The sequence below is a fragment of the Bos taurus genome, chromosome 7 (genome assembly GCF_002263795.3).
Source record: "Bos taurus isolate L1 Dominette 01449 registration number 42190680 breed Hereford chromosome 7, ARS-UCD2.0, whole genome shotgun sequence".
NCBI classification, from domain to species: Eukaryota; Metazoa; Chordata; class Mammalia; order Artiodactyla; family Bovidae; genus Bos; species Bos taurus.
The window spans coordinates 14,677,230-14,702,400 of NC_037334.1; the positions used below are offsets into that span (position 1 = coordinate 14,677,230).

General features: G+C 50.3%; 1 protein-coding gene and 1 non-coding gene across 8 annotated transcripts in view; both read right to left on the reverse strand.

Annotated features, from left to right (window-relative positions):
- Positions 1-2,106: 2,106 nt before the first annotated feature.
- DNMT1 (DNA methyltransferase 1) overlaps positions 2,107-25,171 on the reverse strand; it is a 51,303-nt gene continuing 28,238 nt past the window's right edge. For 3 of the 7 annotated variants that reach the window (XM_015471992.3, XM_015471991.3, XM_015471995.3), the window contains 19 exons: positions 24,171-24,268; positions 23,676-23,823; positions 22,566-22,681; positions 21,955-22,159; positions 21,742-21,875; positions 20,620-20,793; positions 18,709-18,930; positions 17,651-17,843; positions 16,275-16,359; positions 15,952-16,080; positions 15,509-15,791; positions 15,051-15,192; positions 13,549-13,715; positions 12,988-13,165; positions 12,102-12,297; positions 11,626-11,789; positions 11,382-11,498; positions 10,522-10,612; positions 2,107-2,939 (listed from right to left, as the gene is read on the reverse strand). In XM_015471992.3, the coding sequence (XP_015327478.1) occupies positions 2,815-2,939; positions 10,522-10,612; positions 11,382-11,498; positions 11,626-11,789; positions 12,102-12,297; positions 12,988-13,165; positions 13,549-13,715; positions 15,051-15,192; positions 15,509-15,791; positions 15,952-16,080; positions 16,275-16,359; positions 17,651-17,843; positions 18,709-18,930; positions 20,620-20,793; positions 21,742-21,875; positions 21,955-22,159; positions 22,566-22,681; positions 23,676-23,823; positions 24,171-24,268 (2,967 nt within the window). In that variant the 3' untranslated portion in view covers positions 2,107-2,814. Of the gene's footprint in view, positions 2,940-4,042; positions 4,656-9,765; positions 10,125-10,521; positions 10,613-11,381; positions 11,499-11,625; positions 11,790-12,101; positions 12,298-12,987; positions 13,166-13,548; positions 13,716-15,050; positions 15,193-15,508; positions 15,792-15,951; positions 16,081-16,274; positions 16,360-17,650; positions 17,844-18,708; positions 18,931-20,619; positions 20,794-21,741; positions 21,876-21,954; positions 22,160-22,565; positions 22,682-23,675; positions 23,824-24,170; positions 24,269-25,171 lie in introns of those variants that run through there. The other 4 variants (XM_024993832.2, XM_010806776.4, XM_005208712.5 and 1 more) reach the window with 2 other exon arrangements.
- On the reverse strand, positions 14,140-14,211 carry MIR2454 (microRNA mir-2454). Its single transcript, NR_030812.1, has one exon. It is a non-coding gene; the product is annotated as a microRNA mir-2454 (primary transcript).

Below are 25,171 nucleotides of genomic sequence, written 5' to 3' on the forward strand. Positions count from 1 at the left end.
TAGGGGTCACGGGTTCAACTCCTGGTCAGGAAACTAGGACTGCAAGCCGTGAGGCACCACCAAAAAAAAAAAAAAAGAGGGCAGTCTGACAACAGATGAATCTATTATAAAGTTTGTACAAAGGGTCAAGAAACATTTGTGCAAACTCACTAAAGTTTACTTCAAGAAATGCAAAATCCAAACAATGAAAGTTGCAGTTGGGCAAAACTGTAAAAATTTGATATTACTCAGTGGTAGCAAAGATACAGAGAAAAAGACACTCCTGTACTTTGTTCGTGAGATTATGCAAACTCTTCAGATGGCATACTGATGATATCTACTAAAACTTAAGTACACATACGTGTTTTCCTTTGAATCAGTTGACAATTCAACCTGTGAGAAAAACCTGGGAATGTATGTAAAGATGTGAGAACAAGCTATCCGAACAGTACTGTTCATGACAGCAAAAACTGGAAATTCCTATCTGTCCCTTAACAGCGGCTGGTTAAATAGATTAAGACGTGTTATGCTGCTGGGACTTCCCCGGTGCTCCAGTGGCTAAGACTCAGAGCTCCCGATGCAGGGGGCCTGGGTTTGATCCCTGGTCAGGGAAGATCTGGCATGCTGCAACTAAGACCTGGTGTGGCCAAATAAATAAATATTAAAAGAAAAAAAGACATGCTATGCTGTAATCTATTAAATGCTATTCAGTCCTTAAGGAAGTAGATCTACTTGAGTTCATGTTAAAAATACATCCAAGAAAAGAACATGAAGCAAGGTATAAAATGGCATATGCTATAGGAACCAATTTTTGTATATCTTTAATAATAGATAGATATGTAGATACATTCAAGCTATTTTAGGAACAGAATTATCAAACTATTGCTGAGAGAATGCTTTGAGAGGAAGCCATCGGGAAAGAGAAGGTTATTTTTTAAATGCTGTTTTAGTTAAAATTTTTACCATCTGATTTTTTTTTGGTTTAAATGTAAACATATACATAAACTATAAAATTATATTTTTCATGTTAATATATAGCACACACCCTATGTTACATATGCGAGATGTAATGTATATACAATATGTTTTTTAAATCTCTTCTTTTTTTGTATTTCCTTACTTGGCTGCAGCCTGTCTTAGTTGCATGTGGGATCTTTAGTTGCAGCATGCAAACTCTTAGTTGCCGCTTGTGGGGTCTGGTTCCCTGACCAGGGATCGAACCGGCCCCGTCCCCCACCCCCTGCATTGGTAACTTGAAGTCTTAGCCATGGACCATCAGGGAAGTCCTTTTAACATGTTTTTCATATTCACAAATTTGCATGTCCTCTTCTAGAAGGGGCCTAAGGAAATATACATCCAAGTGCCCTAAACTGGCTATAAGAAGGCGCCCAGTGCAATGTGGTTTAAAGGGTTGGAACTGAAAACAGCACAACTGTCATGGCTAAGGGATTAGCTAAATATTGCCCAACGAGCTTCACCCCTGTTAGAGAAAACTGTGCCCATTTCTGGCTACCCAGAAGGACCTTAACCACTAAACACTGATGCTTCTGGGTGTTTCGATTTGGCCTCATCTTTATAGGCATAGTTTGTTTCATTGCACTTGATAGATTTCCTACCAATTGAAGGTTGGTGGGAACCCTGCATGGTCAGATGATGTTTATTTAGCATTTTTAGCAGTAAAGTATTCGGAGAAGGCAATGGCACCCCACTCCAGTACTCTTGCCTGGAAAATCCCATGGATGGAGGAGCCTGGTAGGCTGTAGTCCATGGGGTCGCACAGAGTCGGACACGACTGAAGGGACTTAGCAGCAGCAGCAGCAGTAAAGTATTATTAAATTAAAAGTTTTTTTTTTTTCTAGACATAATACTATTGTGCACTTTAAATAGACTACATAGGGCTTCCCAGGTGTCGCTTGTGGTAAAGAATCCAACTGCCAATGCAGGAGATGTAAGAGCTGTGGGTTTGATCCCTGAGTCGGGAAGATTCCCTGGAGAAGAAAACGGCAACCCGCTCCAGTATTCTTGCCTGTAGGATGCCCTGGACAGAGGAGCCTAGTGGGCTACAGTCCCACTGGGGTCACAAAGAGCTGGACGCCACTGAGCACATACACACGTATACACATAGTGTAAACATGACTTTAAAAAATTATTTTATTTACTTTGGGCTGCGCTGGGTCTTCATTACTGTGAGGGCTTTCTCTAGTTGCGGCCAAAGGGGTTTCTCCTGTGGTGGCTCCCCCTGTTGCACAGCAGGATCTTTGGAGCACAGGCTCAGTAGTGGTGGCTCACAGGCTTAGTTGCCTCACGGCATGTGGAATCTTCTTGGACCAGGGATTGAACCCCTGTTCTCTGCACTGGCAGTCTTCCCTTGTGGCTCAGCTGGTAAAGAATCCGTCTGCAATGTGGGAGACCTGGGTTCAGTCCCTGGGTTGGGAAGATCCCCTGGAGAAGGGAAAGGCTACCCAGTCCAGTATTCTGGCCTGGAGAACTCCATGGACTGTATTGGAGTCTCAAAGAGTCAGACATGAGTGAGTGACTTTCACTTCACTTCCCTGCACTGGCAGGCAGACCCTTAACCACTGGACCGCCAGGAAGTCCAAACATGACTCTTATTTATTTTTAAAATGTATTTCTTTTTGACTGTGTTGGGTCTTTGTTGCTGCTTGGGCTTTTCTCTAGTTGTGGACAGCAGGGATTACTCCCTAGTTGCAGTGCCCAAGCTTCTTATTGCAGCGGCTTCTCCTGTTTCGGAGTTCAAGCTCTAGGGCTCCATGGCTTCAGCAGTTGCGGCCCCCAGGCTCTAGGGCACAAACTTAATTGTTGCGGCACACGGGCTTAGTTGCTCTGCAGCATGTGGGATCTTCCTGGATCAGGGATTGAATCCGTGTCTCCTGCACTGGCAGGCAGATTCTTTACCACTAAGCCATCAAGGAATCCCCCAAACATGACTTTTATATGCCCTAGAAAACAAACAAAAAAAAATTGTGACTCATATTTTCTTTATCGATTAATTTTGATATTTGCTTTACTGCAGTGGTTTACAACTAGACCTGCAACATCTCTGAGGTTTGCTTGTACTTCCATCGCAGTATTCTTTCTGTATGGAATACAATTTTCTTTTTAGTTCTCTATTTATTTATGTGGTGGCTACACCACACATCATATGAGACTTTAGTTCCCTGATTAAGAATCGAACCTGCACCCGCTTCAGTGGAAGCACAGAGTTTTAACCACTGGACTGCCAGGGAAATCCCTGGAAAACTTTTTCTTAAACATTGAACATGTATTTTTTTTTCAAATCAGGTATTTTCTAAGGGATAATAAAAGGGGGCCAAGGGAAGCATAGGACAGTGGGGAGAAGCCTGAGTCCAAGGCTGGATGGAAAAGAAGTCCCTGAGCCATTCTTGTGGTCCTTTATCACCACACCAACATTCTGTCCACATCCAGAGACTCCACAGGACAGCAGCCAAGATAAGAGCAGGACTTCCCTGGTGGTCCAGTGGGAAAGAATCTGCCTGCCAATGCAAGGGACAGGGGTTTGATCCCTGGTCTGGGAAGATTCCACATGCCGTGGAACACTAAACTCCTGTGCTCCTACTGAGCCTGCGCACCTGGAGCTTGGGAGCCGCAACTGCTGAAGCCCTCACATGCCTGGAGCCTGTGCCCCACGAAAGAAGCCACTGCAGAGGAGCCCCCTGCTCACCACAACTAGAGAAAAGCCCGAACACAGCAGTGAAGACCCAGTGCAGCCCCAAATAAAAATAATTAAAAAAAAAAAAAGACAAGAGTGGAAGGAACTCTACAGAGGGCGTCAGGAGGGGAGTGTGGACACTCAGGGTGTGGCACCGCTCAGAAATTTGGCAGCAGTTTCAAGGGACTCACTGGTGCTCATAGGTGGAATTCCACTTCTTGGTATTCTTCAAAAGCACGAGAAACACACATCCACAAAAGGTCACATATTAGGACATGCACATGAACATTCACAGCAGACTTATTCACAATGGCCCAAATTGGGAATCATTTGAATTTGTTTCTGCCATAACAAAATACCAGACTGAAGAGCTCATAAACAATGAACATTTATTTTCTCACAGTTCTGGAGGCTGGGAGTCTGAGATCAAAATGTCCTCTGAGTCCTATCTCCCTGGCTTGTGGATGGCTGTCTTCTCCCTGTGTCTTCACATGGTCCTTATAAGGACACCAGGCCTGTCGGCTTAGGGCCCACCCTAATGACCTCATTTTATTTATCTTTAAAACATTTTTTTAAGATTCTATCCTCAAATATATTCACATTCTGAGGTACTAGGGGTTATTCAACATATGAATTTTGTGGGAGACACAATGCAGGTCATAACAGAATTCAGAACTCCATCAGCAGAGGCATGGATAAACTGTTCCATCTCTACAATGGAGTACCATGTAGCAATAAAGGGAAGCAAATGACTGATAGTGACACGGATGCACGTCTCAGACACAAATGAAGAGACACCATAGGATTCCACTGGTGTGAAATTCTCTAACAGGCGAAACTAACCCATAGTAACAAATCATCTGTGATCATCTCTTAATGGAGATGGAACCAGCTTGCAGTGCCAGGCAGGTGAAGGGAATTTTCTGCATCTTGATCTGGGCAGTTGATGACATAGGCAAATATACAAGTAGAAAGTCCAGCTATCCTTGGAAAAAAAAAAAAGAGCCAGATCTTTAGAAAAAAGTCCAGCTGCACATACATGTGTGCATTTTAATAATAAAATCTGGAAAGGAACAAATTAAGGATCAGAGTCAGAGTCAGACCATCCCAATTGATTGTTTTTTAAAAAAAATTACATATTTGGCCAAGTGGAATTTTCTATCTTTGTCGTGGCATGTGGGATCTCGAGTTGTAGCATGCAGGATCTAGTTCCCTGACCAGGGATCAAACCCGAGCCCCCTGCATTGGGAGCATGGAGTCTTAGGTACTGGGCCACCAGAGAAGTCCCCATGTTCTCTGCTTTATTTTGATTGTAGTATTTCTTGCTTTTCAAAATCCCCTCATTCTTTGTGGAGTTTGTCTGCTCACTTTGTTCTTGAGACTGCTGGGGATGATGTTGGTCTGTGTGATTGCTGCATGCTTGCCCAGCACTGGAACCAGTGCTGGAATAGTCAGTGGTAGATCAGTGGTTGTGTGATTGTTTGTGTTAGTTTTCAATTAGTAGTTGCAAATGATTGCCTGTCAGTGTGGACACACTACATATGTGCGTGATCGTGGTCATTGTGGCGATGATGCGGTGTTAGAAAAACTTCCTTGTGACACAAAAAGGGGAAACAAGTACTGACCATTCGTTTTGGCCATTGTGGGATTCAGTGTCATCTTTTTTTCTGTAGCTTGCTTTTGTTTGAAAATTGCAAACGTGCTTGAGAAAAACAGGTTGCCGATAGATACGCGTAGAATAGATGAACCTAATGTTTTTTAAAGATGCAGAAAATAACTGAGTTTAGGAACATGTGGTAACGGTGGAAAAACCTAGACAGGAAGGAAACACAGCAACACTTTCATCATGGTTGTGTCTGAGGAAGTAGCAGGCGGGAAAGACAAAGAGTCTTCATCTGTGCTTTGAATAAGCATTTCATTAAAAACAAAACAATCTGGACTTCCCCAGCGGTCCAGTGGTTAAGACTCCATCTTTCAATGCAGGGGATGTGGGTTCAATTCCTGATCAGGGAATTAGGATCCCACATGCCGTGGGGTGAAGTCAAAAAATAAAAAAACAAAAACACAACTTGGCTGTTGTGGAAAACAGTATGATGGGTCCTCAAAAATGTAGAAATAGAATGACTACAGAATAGAAATATGACCCAGCATTTCCGGGTATATACAGAAAGGAACTGAAAGTATGGCCTTGAACAGATGTTTGTACATCCGCATTCATAGCAGCATGATTCACACTAGCCTGAAGGTGGAAGCAACCCTAGTGTCCATTGATGGATGAATGAATGAACAAAATGTGGTCCATCCATACAGTGGAATATTATTCAGTTTTAAAAGGAAGGAGCTTCTGGGAATTCCCTGGTGGTCCACTGCTGAGGGCCCAGGTTTATTCAGTCCCTGGTCAGGAAACTAAAATTCTGCAAGCTGTCATGGGCATACACCCGGAGAGAAACATAACTCAAAAAGATACATGCACCACAATGTTCAATGCAACACTATTTACAACAGTCAGGACATGGAAGAAACCTAAATGTCCATCAACAGAGGAATAAAGAAGATGTGGTACATGTATGCAATGGAATATTACTCAGCGATAAAAGGAATGAAATAGTGCTATTTGCAGAGATGTGGATGGACCTAGACTGTCATACAGGGTGAAGTCAGAAAGAGAAAAATAAATATTGTACATAATGCTTCTATGTGGAATCTAGAAAAATGGTAGATGAATTTATTTGTTGAGCAGAAATAGAGATACAGATATAGAGGATAACTTACGGATAGCAAGGGGAGAAGAGGGTGGGATGAAATGGGAGACTGGAATTGACATATATACATTACTGTGTATAACAGATAACTAATGACAGCCTACTATACAGCACAGGGAACTATTCAATGTTCTGTGATGACCTAAGGGTCTCCCAAGAGGTGCTACTGGTAAAGAGCCCATCTACCAATGCAGGAGACATAAGAGACGGGGGTTTGACCCCTGGGTTGGGAAGATCTCCTGGAGACGGGATAAGCCACCTGCCCACTTGAGTTTTCTTGGGCTTCCCTGGTGTCTCAGATGATAAAGAATCTGCCTGCAATTCGGGAGACCTGGGTTCAATCCCTTGTTTGGTAAGATCCCATGGAGAAGGGAACCCACTCCACTATTCTGGCCCAGAGAATCCCATGGACAGAGGAGACTGGCAGGCGAGAGTCCACGGGGTGGCAGAGTTGGACACGACTAAGCAACTTTCACAATACTACAATAAAAATTAAAATTTAAGAAAAGATTCTGCAAGCCACAGGGCATGGCCAAAAAACCAAAACAAACAGAAGACGTGAGGTGTAGTTGATTTACAGTATTGTTAATTTCTATTGTACAGTAAACTGAGTCAATTATACATGTATATATTCTTTTTCATATTCTTTTCCACTGTGGTTTATCACAGGCTTTTGAATATAGTTCCCTGTGCTACATAGTAGGACCTTGTTTATCCATCCTATATATGATCATTTGCATCTGCTGACCCCAGACTCCCAATCCATCCTTCCCCCAGCCTTCAGAATTGGTGTTTAATGGGGACAGAGTTTCAGTTTCACAAGATGAAGAGAGTTCTAGAGATGGATGGTACTGATGTAACTGCAGTGTGAAATTACTTAGTGCCGTTGAACTGCACACTTAAAAATGGTTAAGGTGGAAAATTACATCATATGTATTTCACAATTTTAAAAAATTAAAATGAACATGTACGCACACACACACCATAAACCTGAAACCAGTAAAAACCACAGCGAGACACTACTAGGATGGCATTTATGAAACAAAAAGTAACAAGTGTGGGCAAAGATGTAAAGAGATTTGAACATCTGTGTGTTGCTAGCACAAATGTAAAATGGTACAGTTGCTATAAAAAAGTTTTTGCTGGTTCCTCAACAAGTTAAACATAGAAGTAGCCTGTGATCCAACAATTCTGTTCCAAGGTATATACTCCAGAGACTTGAAAGCGGGACCTCAGAGAGATACTTGTACATCAGCGTTTACTCCAGCATTATTCACAATAGCCAGAAGGTGGAAGCAGTGCAAATGTCCATTGACAGACTGATGGACAAAACGTGTATACATACGAGGGAATGTCATTCACCCTTAAAAAGGAAGTTCTGACCAGCGCTATAACACGGATGAACCCAGAGAGAGTTCTGCTGAGTGAAAGAAGTCAGACGCAGAAGGCTAACTATGATCCCATTTCTATGAGATGCCTAGAATGGGGAAACTCAGAAAGTATAGGGTAGAGGTTACCAGGGGCTGGGCGGGGGGAGATGGGAATGAGGGGTTGTTATTTAGTGGTTATGAAGTTTGTTTGGGATGATAAAAATGTTCTGGAAATACACAGTGGTGATGGTCCTACAACAGAGTGATTGTATTGGATGCCATTGAACTGTACACAAACACCAAAAAAGGCTTAAAATCCCTCAAGTCTGTCATGAGCTTTGACAGAATTAAATTATCAGTCGTTAAGTCATTTCCGACTGTGACCCCATGGATTGCAGCACACCAGGCTTCCCTGTCCTTCATTGTCTCCTGGAGCTTGCTCAAACACATGTCCATTGAGTCAGTGATGCCATCCAACCATCTCATCCTCTGTCGTCCCCTTTTCCTCCTGCCTTCAATCTGTCCCACCATCAGGGTTTTTTCTAATGAGGTGGGCTCTTCACATCAAGTGGCCAAAGTATTGGAGCTTCAGCTTCAGCATCAATCCTTCCAATACATACTCAGGGTTGATTTCCTTTAGGATTGACTGGTTTGATCTCCTTGCAGTCCCAGGTCTGCAAGTCTCAAGTCTTCTCCAGAACGACAGTTTGAAAGCATCAATTCTTTGGCGCTCAGCCTTCTTTATGGTCAAACTCTCACAGCTATATGACCACTGGAAAAAACCATAGCTTTGACTAGACGGACCTTTGTGACACAATGGAAGAGTCTATCCAAGGATGCTCAGCACGGTGCTGTTTACAACAGCAGGAAGATGAAACATTTACTTACTTACTATGTGGTAGATTAGTTGTTAAGTCGTGAAGTCGTGTCCGACTCTTGCAACCCCATAGACTGTAGTCTACCAGGCTCTTCTGTCCATGGGGATTCTCCACGCAAGAACACCAGAGTGGGTTGCTATTTCCTTCTTGAGGGGATCTTCCTCACCCAGGGGTCAAACCTCAGCCTCCTGCATTGGCAGGCAGATTCTTTACTGACTGAGCCACCAGGGAAGCCAGACTACTTATGAAGGAGCTGAATGGATCTTACATTTGAATGCTCTCTAGTCCTTTAGTCTTGTGATTAAGGCACCTGTGACTTGCATGGCATGTTCCAGTAGAGGCGCCACCGAGTACCCTCCTGAATACATAGAGGTGGGGCACGTGCTACTTGACGTCTTAACAGTGGCCCTCTGGGGTTTGTGCTGGTGAGTGACACTTGTTTGTCTGCTTCTGCTTCATTGTCATTTTATACAGGTCTTTCCCAAAGATGAGCCAAAGAAAAGGTTTGTTCCTCTTAGAATTCAGTCAGGCTGAAAACATGGAAAGTCCACCTAACAGATTCTTAAGTAAATACAGGGTCTGTCTGGGGGTGGCAGGCCAGGGCTCCAACTGATGATTCTCTTCTTGTGCCACCATCTGTTGTGTGGGGCTTCTGGCCTCGTGGTCACAAGACAGTCACTACACTGCCAGGCATCACAGCCCACTCCAGACCAAAGAGATAACAAGGCCACGAGGAAGGCCAACTAAGGCTTCCTGGGGACTTCCCCAGTGGTCCAGTGGTTAAGACTCCATGCTCCCAATGCAGGTTCGATTCGTGGTTGGCGAATTAAGACCCTGCATGCTTCACAGTGTAGCCAAAAAATAAATAAATAAAAGGCTTTCCTAAAAACACCACCAGCAAGTTCTACTTGCATGTTATTGGCCAGCACCGAGTCACAATCTCTACCCCAAATACACATAGAGTGATCTAACTTCAGACCAACACCTCTGTGGGGTCACACTTGGCACTAAGGACCCCACTCTCATCCTGCCTCAGTGGAGAGGCAGCCAGAAGTCCCTCGTAAATTGTGAGTCGCCACCCAGGGTGATTTATAGGAGAGATTTATTTGAAGAAATATTACAACATATAAAAACTACATAAAGTCTTAATTTCCACTTCATACAGTGGTAAATTTTATATAATGCGTAATAAAAAACTTTTAAAATCCAGAATGGACAAAGTACTGCACAGTTTGATCACTAAGTCAAATTAGCCGATAGGCAAATCTCACTGAAGAGCTTCATGTCAGCCAAGGCCACAAACACCGCATACGACACATCTGAACTGACTGATTGACATGTGAAAAATACAACAATATCAGTGCACGTTGGGGATCTCTGGTGGCAGAAACATGGGTGATAGGAGGAGAGAACTAGTCCTTGGCAGCCTCCTCCTTGATTTTAGCTGAAGGGAAATAAAAGGGAGAGTCACTGCAGGGAACGTATGCTACAGTAAGCAACAGACAAGTATGACAGGTACATCAATCAGGAGCTATGTTAATACCCAGGTGTCGATGTTAAAGGATGACCAGGTAAGAACCTGTGGCAGCTCTGTATCAACATTCAGAGAGACTGAGCACTACTCAGGTGTCCCCTAAAGGCTTCCAAGACTGCCTGGGTTAGCGTCCACGGTGGGCCCAGCCGAGCCAGACTCTGCCACAGGACAGAACCGGGCCCCAGTGCCTGTCCACTTACCCACCCGCCTGCCTGCTCAGTCTCACAGCAACCCTGAGAGAGACGCGAGGCCACTGGGTGGGTCGCCCCAGAACATCACACCCTTGCCGAGTCCGCCCCCACCATACCTGAGGCGCTCTCGCGCGCTTTGGCCAACATGCAGCGCTTGATCTCCAAGCCGATGGCTTTGGCCAGTGGCGGCGGCACAGCATTACCCACCTGCAGGAGGGAAGGAGGGCGACACCTGGTTTGGCATGGCTGGAGTCAGCACCAGCCTCCACTCAGACCCGGGCACTGGGTCCCTGGCCTCAGGCTCACAGAGGCCTACAAAGCCCTTCCACTGGACCCTCTTCCCACCCCAAACACTGATGGGTCAAGAATCAGCCAGAGAAAGGGGATTTAAAGGGCTTTAGAAAATCTTAGAATCCAGATACAAAAGCTACCAGGTCTCACTTCTGGCTGAAAGTTGATACTCTGGGAGAACAGCATGTTGAGGGGGGTGAGGGTGGTGTGAAATGGGAAAGTCTCGCTGTAACCCCAGCCATGCACCTGCATTACTTGGATGTACCTTAATTAAGAGCCAAAACTAGTACTCTGAGGAACAGGAGGAAATACTGGTTCATTTCAATGCTTAGTGACAAAACAGTGAATTTGCACCACCACACGCTCAGCCTGCTTTGTGTGATGTGCTGGAAGTTTCCTTTGGGCTAAATCTCCTTCAGCTGTCAATAGCAACCACACACTTAGTGATTCCGCCTGACCCATGAGGACCCGAGGCCCCACGGATGGCGGGTTACCCGCTTCTTACCACCACCCTCCTGGGAATACTGAGGCCAGCCAGTCAACCAGCTGTGGGGGTTCAGCATCCCCTCAGAAGCAACCGTGTGAGCCAAGCTCCCCACGGACCCACCCCACCCTGGTCTCCCTCTCGACGGGCCTGCATCGTGGGAGCTGCCGGCCAGCCCTGCCTCAGCGTCCGTCCACTGACCTGCCGGTGCTTGTCTAGGATGTTGCCGAACAGCCGATAGGTGTCGGGGAAGCCCTGGGAGCGGGCGCACTCCCGGACGCTCACCACTCGGTGCTGCTCGGGGTGGAGCACGCGGCCCTGGGGGCGAGAAGCATGGTGGGGGAGGGTGTGAGAGGCGACCACCTACAACCGTGCCACCGGAAGCCCACGCTGGCCCTAGCCAGCGAGTCCGTCCCCACCAGGCCCGAGGGGCCCGGAGACCTACCTGCTTGCCCATGGGCTCGGGGTTGGTGACAGTTGTGCTGAAGAAGCCGTCCCACTCGAGACGCCCGTAGAGGCCGGCCCAGTGGTTGTGCCTGTTCCCAGTGTGGGGCAGGCACCAGGGGATAAGGGTGTTAAACTGTCGGGCCGCAGGCTCACAGGGCTTGCCTGCAGGGAGAGAGGGCTATGATGGGGCCGTGGGAGCGGGGCATGAGGACAGTCCACCGGGCGGAGCCTCCCTATAAGCCCTGCTTTCAGCAGCCTTTATTTAGAGCAGGGACACCCAGGTCTGGTGGGTCTGCACCCAGCTCAGGGCCACTGGGCTCCTGAGCCCCTGCACCTCCTGCTGAGAAAGCCTGAGACCGTGCCCCTTCCCTTGAGCCCCCCGCATGGCTGCAGACCCTAAGGGGGCTGGAAGCTTCGCACCAAGCAGGAGGAAGCCATACCCAGAGGCCAGGGCACGGGGAGGGGGTGCCCCACCTTCCACACAGGAGCAGACCCCACGGAGGGCGCCGCTGCTGCTGCAGCCGTTCTTCTTGTCGTGGTAGTTGTACCGCAGCTTCCGGGCCAGGGTGCCGTCAGAGAGCCGCACCTCAATGTTGGGCAGGTCACGCCAGTCCGAGCCCGGGGCCAGGGGGATGTGCCGCATGCGGGCAGCCACCAAGGCGCTCATGTCCTGGAGGAGCACAGCAGGCCCGGCTGTCGCCCAGTTCGGGGAGCACCCAAGCAGGAACCATGGGGGCTGGGTGCTGTCATGGTGGGCACTGGGCACATTGGAGGCGACTAGGAGCCCCCAGGGGCTTGTATCTCACTGGGGGAGACTGACAGTAACCCCAGTGCACAGCCTGGAGTCATACACGTGCATTGACATCTCCAGAGCGGGGATGTGGAATAAGGGAGGACGGGTGAAGGGGCGGCTTCCGGCAAGTGCAGGGAGGGTTTGGGAGGAGCTTGCGTGGCACAGGTGGAGCCAGAGGAGGGGAGCCCTGCGGTCTCCCAGAGAACAGGGGTGGTGAGAGACGCAGTGGGAGACAATGGCCATTCCAGACCTATTCTAGGAAAAGAGTATAAGGTCTTCCTAGACCTGTTACTTCAGAGTAATAAGCTCTGATGAACACTTCCCACGGCCAAGTACTGTGGTGGGGGAGGGTGGTGGTGGTGAGAGTGTGGGAAGTAAGAGGAGAAGCAGGAGGAGGTGAGGTGGTGAGGCTGGGGGCCGGCTGAGATATCGCTGGTCTACCGGTGAGGGATCAAGAGCAGAAGGAGTGGAAGGGGAGGGGCAGACATCAGCTCCCCCAGCCCAGGCTGGGCTCCACCCGCAGCTCTGTCCCCAACAGGCAGCTGTAGGGAGGCCTGCTCTGGTCACCTTGCAAATATGATCCCTGAGGATGGGCTGGTACTGCGAGCCCCGGAGCTGCCTCTGGAACCAGGACTGGGGCTCCCCGTTGTATGAAATCTCCAGTGCCGAGGCCCCGTTCCGGATCTCAGGGAGGTCAGACATGGTGTCCCGCACGGTGATGGTTCGGAAGGGACCCGAGCTCAACCTGCAGCAAAGCATGGAGGGTTGGCACCTCTGGGACACACAGCTACTGTCACCTGAGTTACAGCTGCTATCCCCAACGACTGGCACCATCTTCTCCAGAAAAGGGGACCTCAACTCGCGGTCAAAGGGCTACCCGAGGTCACCGGGGCAGCACTCTCCTCAGACCCTGTGTAGAGTGTGGGCTCTGGCTGTGGCCCTGTACTCAGGGTGCTTGGGCAGGATGAGCCCAGGGGGCAGAGCGTTCTGGGGGCACACTGGACCCCACACCACTGCTCCTCGCTAACACCTTCTCCGGGCCCAGGCCTTGTCACTGAGGTCCCCCGGCACCACCCTGCTCCCCCGAGCCTCACCGGCACCACGACCACGGGCGGGCAGGGCTCCTACCTGGTGATGTTGCTGACAAACTTCTTGTCGTCCACTACGACGCTCAGCTGGCAGGCCCGGGGTGCGAACACATGCAACGGCTCCGGGAACAGCGGGAGTGGCTCCCCAGGGGCTGCAGCCAGGATGATGGCTCGCCTCCGAGTCTGGGCCACGCCGTACTGACCAGCCTATGCGGGGAGGACCAGAGATGCACAGTCAGCGGGCACCCTGACTCGCTGGTCCAAGGGCTGGGGTCCGTGGCATCTGACTTTGGGGAGCAGCTGGCCGGTGTGAAGCTCACCCAGAGAGCTCTTAGTTAAACCACAGTGCTAGTGCTAAGTTGCTTCAGTTGCGTCCGAATCTTTGCAATCCCATGGACTGCAGCCCAGCAGACTCCCCTGTTCATGACATCCCCCAGGCAAGAATACTGGAGTGGGCTGCCATGTCGTTCTCCAGGAAGTTAACACACAGGCTTACACCTAACCGGAGTGAGGCCAGAGGGAAGGACAAGAGATCCCAAGAGGTGGCCGGCAGCCCCTGGAGGAGGTGGGAGTGAACTCAGGGGATGCTCTCAGCCGGTTCTTTAGACACATGTGGGTGCTGTGGTCTTAGCCCTGGGGAGGAGAGCGGCCAGAGGAGACACCAGGAGCCACGCCTCCTGCCTGGCAGCCCCCAGTCACAGGGACAGAACACGGCCGCCAGCGAGGCTTGTTCAGTGAGGCTGAGACACTGTGCAGACCGACTGGGAGGGCCTGGGGCCGAGTGGCCACCCTCTCTCCTCCACACACTCACTGTTTTCCAGCCCACTCTTCCTCCTCTTTCAGCACTCGTTTCAGTTTTAGTGATGCCATCAGTTACTGAACAGGCACACACAGCGCAGCTGCTCTTCAGAAGAGGCCTTGACCCCTCTGACCACCCCAAGGCCCTGTCACTGCAGACACAGCCACTGAGAGCCCCCTGGAGTGTCACCATGCACACCCTTTAGGTGTTCATAAGCACGTCCGTTCACCCAGAGACTCGGCTCTTTAGTCTATAAAACAGTTTGGTCTATGTGTGGTTCCTGACCCACCCTGTGTGGGACTCTAACTGCTACCTGGAGTTCCACAGCTGGGCACCCCTACACCCACCCCATCAGGGGAAACGAGCTGGAAATGACGCGGCAAAGAGGTCTCTTGCACACGGCCCCTCAGGACTTACTGGGGTCCTGGCTCTGAGTTCCTCCAGAATCTCAATGCCAAAGGCTCCACAGTGCAGCGTGGGCCCCAGCATCTGCCTCCACCACACTACAGGTCATCACCCTATACAGCCTGACCCTTTGAGGGGTTTTGTTTTTAATTTTTGGCCACATTCAGCAGCATGTAGGATCTCAGTTCCCCACCAGGGATCGAATCCACACCCCCTGCAGTGGAAGTGCTGGGGAAGTCCCCTTTGGAGCTCCGTGTTCGGTTAGGGACAGTTTGTTGCAGCTCAGGGATGGCCGCTCCCGTCTCTGGCCTCTGCGTCTGCCCCCAACCTGGGCCCACCTGCAGCACGCCAAAGGTGCACTGGTAGCCCATGCGGACCAGGCAGCGCAGCGTCAGCTTCAGGACCATGGAGCGCTTGAAGGAGACGAAGTTCCGAACGTTCTCCAAGAGGAAGTAGCGGGGCCGGTAGTAGTCACAGTAGCTGTGGAGGACAGGAGTGACCGAGAGAGTCAGCTCCACGCCTGGAGAGAGCAAGAAGGCCTCCTTGGCCAGAAGTCACTCCCAACTGCTTTGATGCTTGTCAAGACACACCTGCCGGCTCTCAGGGTCTCTCCCTAGTGGAGAGGGAGCCGTGAACCCCTGAAGGCTGAGACTGGCGCCTCGCTCAGCAGCAGCCTTCTGCAGGGGTAAAGGCTAAAGTGGTGACTGCTTGGCCCTGGCACCAGGCCTTGCAGGGGGCAGGCCATCTAGTTGCCCTTAGGTGGCACTGAATGCAGAGGGACTTTCGCTCTGTTTACCTGAGGAAAGAGACCACCAGAGAGTTCTTGAATTTGGAGTAGGTTCGAGAGTTGAAGCGGTTCATGCCGCTGAAGCCCTGGCAGGGCGGCCCGCCGCACAGCATCTCCACATCTCCCTTCTGAGGCAGCTTCTGGCCGCGGGAGTTGGTCACCTCCCCAGCCATGACCAGCTTCAGCAGGACGTTGCAGTCCTCTGTGAACACCGTGGACCCAGGGTTGTTGAGCCGGAACGCCTGGGCCGCAGGGTCCCACATCTCGATGGCCCAAAGTGTCTCCGAGATGCCTGGGTGGGGGATACAAGGACACAGACCTGTCATGAAATCCCCAGAAAGAGACTCTCTAGTCGGAGCTGTGACCAGGGCCACAGAGGTCTTCCAGACACAGCCTGCCTGATCGAGTTTTTAACAGGTTGTGTGGAGAGACCCCCCTGCCCCGGAGCGCACCTGCTTGGTGGAAGCCTTCCGACAATCCCCCACAGCCGGAAAACACGTCCAGGGTCCGCAGCTTCGGCAGTTTGATTTCTGTCTCCAGTTCACTCGGCTCACACGTCTGAGATTTCGTCCTGTTTTTTCCTGCAGGAGATGGGCCCCAAGTCAGAGCAGTTCCTGATGGGCTCTTCTCGAAGCCCCTGGTGACTCAGAGTCCACCTCATTTTGAGGGAGGTAACGTCAGAGGCTGCTCTTCCATACTGATTGACTCGTGAGTATCCGAGCTAGAGGACACACACTTGAAGAGGAACCTGGGGGGATGACACACCACGACATACCTTTCCCCTTCCCTTTCCCTTTATTTCCGGTGCTCCGGGCGTGGTTCGGAGGATCTTCAAAGCTTTTGCTCTTGGCGTTATAGGCCTGAGGGGGAAAGAACCACAGTGGTCTGCAAGAGAGACACCAGCTCCCCTCTCTAACAAATAGGCTTTAAGTTAATCTGATAAGAATACACTTCATCTCTCCCTAAGTATGGCCAGAAGCCAAGAGGGCTTTGATTCTAATAGAGAAAAGGGGAAAAGTCTATTAATAAAAATGTTTTATGTAGCTGACAGAAATTCCTGCTATTTTAAGTACCTGGACTACTCATTCTAAAAATAGGCAAATGTCATAATCAGGCTGTACAGACCAGACCCTGGGGGAGACACGGGTTATCTTAAGACCATACATGCCTGTCACAAAGAAGCCATGCTCAAACAATTTAAAAGTGATTGGGAGAAAAAAAAAAAAAGTGATTGGGAGAGCCTGGTGGGCTGCCGTCTATGGGGTCGCACAGAGTCGGACACGACTGAAGTGACTTAGCAGCAGCAGCTTAAATCAACAGACTCCTGGCTCGTCTCTCTCTCAATAACCAGGCCACAAGCTCAGCTATGAGGCTGAAGGGACTGGGGGCAGGGATTCATCTCCTGGGGCTAGAGGTCCATCTCCCTAACTCATAGACACTGACCAGACCAGCAGAGGCCACCTAACAGTCTACAAAAATTGTTATTTGTGTGTGAGTGTGTGTGTGTTTGTGTGTTAGTTGCTCAGTTGTGTCTGACTCTTTGCAATGCCATGGACTGTAGCTCGTCAGACTCCTCTGTCTATGGAATTCTCCACGCAGGAATACTTGAGTGGGTTGCCATTCCCTTCTTCAGGGACTCTTCCCAACCTAGGGATTGAACCCAGGTCTTCTGCATTCCAGGTGGATTCTTTACCGTCTGAGCCACCAGGGAAGTCTGAGTTACTGCATTGCTGCTACGCTGCTAAGTCGATTCAGCTGTGTCCGACTCTGTGTGACCCCATAGACGGCAGCCCACCAGGCTCCCCTGTCCCTGGGATTCTCCAGGCAAGAACACTGGAGTGGGTTGCCATTTCCTTCTCCAATGCATGAAAGTAAAAAAATAAAGTGAAGTTGCTCCGACTCCTAGCAACCCCATGGACTGCAGCCCACCAGGCTCCTCCATCCATGGGATTTTCCAGGCAAGAGTACTGGAGTGGGGTGCCATTGCCTTCTCCGAAGTTATTGCATTAGGATGTTAAAATATTTTGTTTTGCTTTAAGTGTTAAATTCCAGATCAACCTGAGTGTCACAGACTCGTGCTCTGGGTAAGTAAACTTCTCGGGTGCTGTGTCTGACCCAGAGGCCCTCCCTGCAGTGAGCCCAGGGCCCCACCTCGAGAAAATAGAAGCGATCGGGGCCACCAGCGGAGAAGTCCTGGAGGCACTGAGGCAGGTCCTCTCCGTACTCCACGGTGCAGCGGCCCTGCACGGCCTTGAAGTCCACCACGGCCTCCTCATCGCTCCAGTAAAGCAGGTTGATGTCTGCGTGGTAACTGGCTGGGGTAGACTTGTGTGTGTTCTCCGGCCTGGGAGTGCAAGGGTCTTTGTTAGTTCGTTTGTCGCAAGTTGAAAATGAATTAAATGGCATATTCCTGGGGATGTGCTCATAGGATCAGTGGGTAAAGACTAGGCCCCATGCCTCACTAAGTCACCTTGATTTACTAACCCCCTTAGTTGGCACTAAACACCACAAACTAAGTGGGATTTCTTACCGTGAACTCAACTAAGGGTTTGCTTGCTCTTTATGCCTCCAAGAAGACTGGGTGGGCCTGGGTTGAGACCAGTTGCTGACCTCGTATTGAGAAGCATGTCTAGAGCTGCCTTCTTCCCCCTATGCCCGCCAGACTCCTTGTTCTCTCAGTACCTGTTATTTCAAAGACTTCAGAAAAACTTTCCTGTATGTTAGCTAAGAAGTGGAGCAACTGTAGACCTATCTGTATGGATCAGCTTCAGTTTAAGCTCCTAAGTACTATTAGGATCCCAGAAACTCAGTGAAGCCAAGACCTTGGGACAGAGAGAAATCCCAGAAACGGAGAAGAGGGCCTGGAAAGGACAGGACTGGCAGTAGGGAGGGGGCGGAACACAAGGCAGCTTAAACAGATATCAGGGTTTTGATGGCACCTCAGACAGAGCCCAGGATATTCCATGCCTGCCTTGGTCACACTCTGGACCTCCGCTCCCTGATTTCTTTTGGACAAAGCTCTGCAGCTTTAAGACAGGAATCCAGGGCTGTGCTGCACAGCTGTAGTGATCCTCAGCACCCACCAGGTAATCAGGAACACCTGGGAGGACACCTCCACCACCCCCCCCCGCCCCCAGACCACCGTGTGTGCGATTCACTACCTCCCACGACTCAGGCAGAGGCCCCTGGAGGGCAGAGCCCTCACCGACCTGTAGAACTTGTTGACCCTGATCTTGATGTCTGTCTCATTGGGCCGGCCGTTGCTCTTCTTGCTGCAGAAGATCTCCTTTATGCGGCCAATACGGTAGGGCTCAGGGGCATCCAGGTTGCTGCCCTTGATGTAGTCAGAGTACTTCCGGTAGTGTTCTGGATACAGAGCTTCGTCCACAGGCTCCTTCCGGGGGCGTTTCACAGGACTGGACAGCTTGATGCTGCAGAGAGGCAAATGCTCTGAGTGACTGAACGTGAAATGTTAGAAAGTGGTTTGGCGTGACTGACCTGTGATAATCACTGTTTAAATTCCAGCGCCTGAACTAACGCAGCTCAGTACCCTGATCACAGATTCAGAGATTCAACCTCATCCACACTTTGACACAGGTATTCCCCATCTGTGCTCTGGGTCTCACTGCTGAGGTTGTTCACATTCTCCCTGCACCCGGCCTTAGGGCAGGACTTCCTGGCAGGTGATGTGTTCAGCTCCATGGGTGTGAGCAGCCATGATACACAAGCCCTGCCCTGGCAGGAGAGTTGCCAGTGAGCTTCCTCTTGCCTCAGACAGGCAACTTCTGAGAAGGCAGAGGCCCTGTCAACCCAGGTCCCTGAGTGACACAACAGTCTGAGTCCCCTGAACCATAGTGGGCACACAGTCCAGGCAAGAGGTAAACTCCTGTGATCTGAGAGTTGTGGCCATGGCATAAGCTACATTCTGACTGAGGCACTAACCTCGGGGCACTGCGGGAGAGGCTGGGGGAGAAGATGGGCAGTCTGGGCTAGCCGAACCTGGCCTGGCCATGTACTGGCGGAATTAGGCCATCACAGCAAATGCCAAGCTGCCAGGACCACAGGGCCACACTCTGAAGACAGGAAGTTAAGCAGTTCAGGAGGGCAGATGCCGTGTGTTCCCACCAGGCCCCCCAAAGTCTATCAGGCCCCAGAGACCCTCTGAACACCTGTGCTCTCACTTTTGGCTGGGCCAGGAATACCTGGTCAACAGCCCTACAGGGCGGCCTCCCCTTCTAGGCCAAGAACTGGTGTTTCAGGGCACCATGTACACCCACTTCACGGGGCTGGGAGGACTGAGGCTCTGCAACTCAGTACACGGGTTGATTGGGTTGAACCCATTCAGTTGAATGGGTTCCAATGAGGACTTGAGGAAAATAAGTCGGGAAACTGAGCTAAGCTTGCCAAAATGCTGGTTGTAAATCCAACCACCCACTAGTTCTAAGGACCAACAAGGAAGGGATCAAGTATGGGAAATATCTGTGGCTTTGATTTTTCCCTGAAGAGCTCAGTCCTTTGATGTGGAAGTCTTTTGATGCAATTCCCAATTACCAAGCAGTAACTCACAGTCAGCCTTTACACTAAGCCAGGCGCTGTGCTAATAAGCACCTTTTTTTTTTTTTTTTTTTTGAATTTTAGATTTTTTTGGCCACACCATAGGGCATGTGGGATCTTAGTTTTCTGACCAGGGACTGAACCTGTTCCCCTTGCACTGGAAGGGCAGAGTCTTAACCACTCAACCACAAGGGAAGTCCCTAATAAGCACTTTTAACTCACTTATTCTTAGAGGCCTGGCAGGCAAGACAAGATACTCCTCTCCCCATCTGATAACGGGAACTGGGGGCAGGGTCTCTGACATGACCAGCTGGGCAAGAACCCATCACTGACCCCAGCATCCTCCTTTAGCCAGCTGGCTCTGTCTGACTTTCTTCACAGATAGCCTCACTGCCATAGAAGGACAGTGGCTCCACACAGGACCGCTGGATGGCATCTGCTCACCACAGACGCCAGTGCGACGGCTCGACAGCAGCTGGTAGTGGGCTGACGTGGGGGGCACATGGTGGAGCCAGCCTGCTGCTGGCCCGGAGCGCCCGGCCCCGCTGGCTTCAAGGGGCACTCACTTGAAGGTGAAGGCCTCGGGAGGGAGGTACACGCCATCGCCCACCCGGTACTGGACGCCGTTCTTGGTGGCGAGGCTGTAGAGGACGCGGCCTTCCAGGTCCTGGAGCTGCTCCACGACCCTGGGGATTTCCTTCTGCCTCATTTCGGCCAGACGTGCACAGCTTGCGCAGAACCTGAAGGAGAGGTGGACAGAAACCAAAGGCCCTTGAGTGGCTGGTGGTGACTGTAAGCAGCTGCTGCTGGCGTATTTCCAGAGACTCCGGTACCAAGAGGAAGTATGCACGGATGTTAGAAGGCACTGGCTCTCCTGCACTTTTATGTTCACACTGATTGGGGAGCAAAGCCCAGAGATATGCACACCAGGAAAATGTCAAGTCAACCCCACTTCCGAGTAGCTGACATAAAAACCCAGAGACATTAGCAAATGGCCTAGAATCTGGTTAAGAATCCAACATGAATGATAATGCAGACCACGGTAAAGCCAGGAACCCAAACCATGTCAAAGGAGGCTCACACTATTATCTCTAAAGGCTGAAGAAGGATTTGGTAAAATACAACATTCCTGATTAATAAACCCTTCAGAGGAGAGTTAGAGTGCCTTAAAAACAGATCAAGCCCGAAAGCAGCCCAGGCTGACTGGAAGTACCAGAGGCAGCTCAGCAAACCCTCCCAGCCTCACTCCCACACACTGCTCATGATGGAAGACTCCAGTCACCATCTTTAGTTAAAAAAAGTGAGGTATCAAGGTTAGAAAGGAAAACAGGAGCACTAAGCATTTAAGAAGCAAACCTCTCTAAAAGCATTAGAGTTAAATGGAATCAAAGACCTCACTTATGAGGAAAGACATAGATTTGTAGGACAGACACAGAAAGACACATCTTATCCCTGAGTGGGACAGCTTCTCATGGGCGTGACCCCGACCCCCAACCAGGCTGTCCACACACTCACAGCCACTGCAACTGAGTCAGGCTGGTCTCTGGTTGGCGGGGAGGGCAATCAGAGGACAGGGGGACAGCAGACCCAGCAGAGAGAAGCACAGGGCAAGCAGGGGGGGTCCACACATTCACACAGCGTCCTGGAGCACCGACAGGGTGGCCTGGGAGCCCAGGCCCCGCACTCACTTGTACTTGTTGTCCTCCGTCGGCTGAGTTTTCGGAGGGGACTCAAATCTCGCGTAGTCTTGGTCGTACCACAGCTGGTAGAAGTAGGTCTTCCCGTCGTCCTCTGACATCAGGGCCTCGGGGTCCACGCCTCCCTGGGGATGGGGCCACCGTCAGCCATGATGACCCCACGCAGCAAGGGGCAGCGACACATGCAGGGCACCGGGGACTCACCTCCATGGCCCAGTTCTCTGAGGGCGCCTTATAAATGACCTGCACCTTGCTGTGGATGTACGAGAGCTGCATGTCCTCACACTCGTCAACCAGGAACAGCTCCAGGGGGTCCGATGTGGCCCCGAGGACCGTGTCCGTCCCAGCACAGAACCAGTGGGCATGGAACATCTGCCCATTGCTGCTGTCCTCCCACAGCGCCGTGACCCTGGAGCCGGAAGACGGGGAGGGAGAAGGTTCTAACTCGACCAGTGGAGCTGGCCCGAGGCTCCTCAGGAGTACAGATAATTGTTTGGTGTCGCTTGCATGTGTGCTCAGTCGTGTCTGACTCTTTGTGACCCCATGAACTGCAGTCCACCAGACTCCTCTGTCCACAGGATTTCCCAGGCAAGAATACTGGTGTGGGTTGCCATTTCCTTCTCCAGGGGATCTTCCCAACCCAGGGATCGAACTCAGGTCTCCTACATTGGCAGAACTCTTTACTACTGAGTCACCAGGGAAGTCCATTTCTTGGTTTTAGTCTAGGGCAAAGAGCTGCTGCTTTTTGCAAAACAGGCACCTCCTGCTTTTACTCAAAGTGTGGGCTGAAGTCAGGCGGAAGGAAGGATACAAACCTTGCTAGATACAGTGGTTTTGAAGAGTCGTCTGGAATTACAGAAACACAGTCCCCCACTTCCAGGGTTTCCGAGTCGATGCATACCTTCTTGTAGTAACTCTTCTTCCCGTCAGTCTGAAAACAAGAACTTAGTTTCAGGAGAGGATGGATCTGAAGGTCCGTGCAAGGCTTGTCCTGCTAGTTCCTGCTGCTTTACAGAAAAGCATAGCTCATGACGGTTTCTCTAAACAGCCGTGAGCTCCAACAGCCTGGCTACTTACTACAGAGAGCAGCCCCTCCCCTGGCTGGAAGCCTGCAGCCGAGGCACTCACAGCCCTCTGTCACCAGCTCCGCCCTCCTTTGTCAGCAGCAAGTCAGATCCTAGCCTTCAATTAGAACAGCACTGCATCGCACTCATCACACCCCCTCAGACACATGGACCCCCTTCCTTCTCTCCCACAAGGAAAGCTGGTTCCCACCACAGGGCCTCTGCCCTGGTTCCTCTCAAGGACTTTCAGTGGCCAGCTGCTCTCCAACCCTTCAGGACGTTCCAGCAAGAAGCCTCTGTGGCCCCAGCCCTCTTCCCGTGCCCCACCCGCCTGCCGGCACTTGTGTCGCCCAGACCTGGAGCAGCACCCAGCAGGGGCAGGCCTCAGGCTTGCTGAGGGAACTGGCCCGTCTCCAGCTTATGGACACCAAGGGACCAATGCGGACAACGTATTCACTCCCCAGCTGTGGCAAAGAATTTGACTCTTAGGCAGGTGAGCACAGAACCTCCGGAGGCGGTTTGCTAGTGCTCCCAAACACCAACTCCTAGCGAGGGGGCAGTGGGGGCTCTCCTCAAAACCAGCTTCACAGGGGAACTAGTCTCGCACACCAGGACTGTATCAAATGCCAGCTTTGGAGGGCGAGGAACATCGAGTCCTTGAGCATACAAGTAAAAACACATTTTTGGCGCCTGGCCACAGACCCCAGCCTCTCAGTCAGCTCTGCTCCACTCGCGGCTGCGGGATGCGTGGGCAGGTTTCTCACTCCAGGGCTCCGGCTGCTCTCAGAACGGCTGGCAGTGAGGTACCTGGCTGCTCAGCAGTGCAGCACGAGGACAGCCGAGGGCCCACTCCTGGATTACCTTGACGGCATCGCCAACCCAAGAGATCCGATTCTTATTCTGCTTCTTTTTCTTCCCCTGATGCATCTTTTTGGGTGATGGCATCTCTGGAATATTGTCATCCACTTCCTCGTCATCGTCTGCCTCCTTCATGGCCATGTTGGGACACCTACAAAGTCACTTGTGATAAGCAAGGTCTTCTTTAAAAAATAAGACCAACTGGGAACTGCCTGGTGGTCCAGGGGTTGGGACTCTGTGCTCTCACTGCCAAGGGCCCAGGTTCAATCCCTGGTCGGGGAACTAGGATCCCACAAGCCCCCACAGCGCAGCCGGGAAAAAAAAAGTAAAACCAACTGAAGGTTTTTCACTAAGAAAACAGGGACAGGTTTGGTGACAACACTAGACAAAGGGATCTTGCCTATTCTACATGTGTCAACCCACCTGTCCCACACAAAGTCTATTTGCCATCAGCTGGCATTTCCCTCCATTCCAAAAACAATCATTGGCCAAACTTACCTCCTCTTTTGGCAAGCCTGCTTGCTCCGTCCGCTACCACCAAATTTAACCATATCCTTACAGGCCTTACACTTTCCACACTCGGGCTGTTGACAAATCTAAAACACATAATTAAAAAAAAAATTAAATGGCCATTAGTCACAGCTGATAACCAGTTTTTGGTGAATTTTAAAATATGTAAGTTTAACCTCATTAGAACTCAGGGAAATAAGAGTTAGGAACAAGACGTAAGGTTTGTAAAGGTTAACCCTGAGACATGGTGCTGGCACAGGTATGGGGAAAGGAGAACTCAGGTGGCTCAGAGGTAAGCTGGTGACACCACTCTGGAAAACAGTGTTCTAGATCAAAGTCAAGTATGTCACCTACACCCCAGCAATTCTGCTTCCAAGCAGTGAAGAATCACAGAAGACACATTAGAATATCACACTGCCCATCACCGAGGGATAGGCTAGGAGAGTCACCACGAAATACTATGGAGTAAAGTGGTAACTAGGTCTACTCATATCAACACACAGTAGCTGTGAAAGATGCCAGGTTATGTAAATTAAAAAAAAAGAAAATTTAAAGCTTGGATAAGCATGTGCTAGATGAAATAAAAACCAAAATAAGAACGGTGAGGACAGGGAATTCGCTGGTGGCCTAGTGGTTAGGTCTCTGTGTTTCCACTGCTTGGGGGACACAGGTTCAACATGCAAATTCCTATTGAGGGCGACCACTGAAGACAGAGGAGACCCTCAGAATCCAGGGACTAGTGTGAATAGAGGGTGGTTCTGAAGGCAGGTGCTATATTTTCCCTTTTAAGCTTTCATCCAAATTAAGTCAAATAAGACACCAAAACAGATCTGATCTCTGGGTCAGTGATAGAATTAGAGAGATTAATTCCTCCAGGGTGAAGTAAATACATATTATACTAAAAAATTCAGAGAGAGGTCGTCTCAGGCTTCAAAGCTAAGCTGGACGAAGCCCCCAATTTCTGAGGAAAGTTCCACCATGAGACAAGA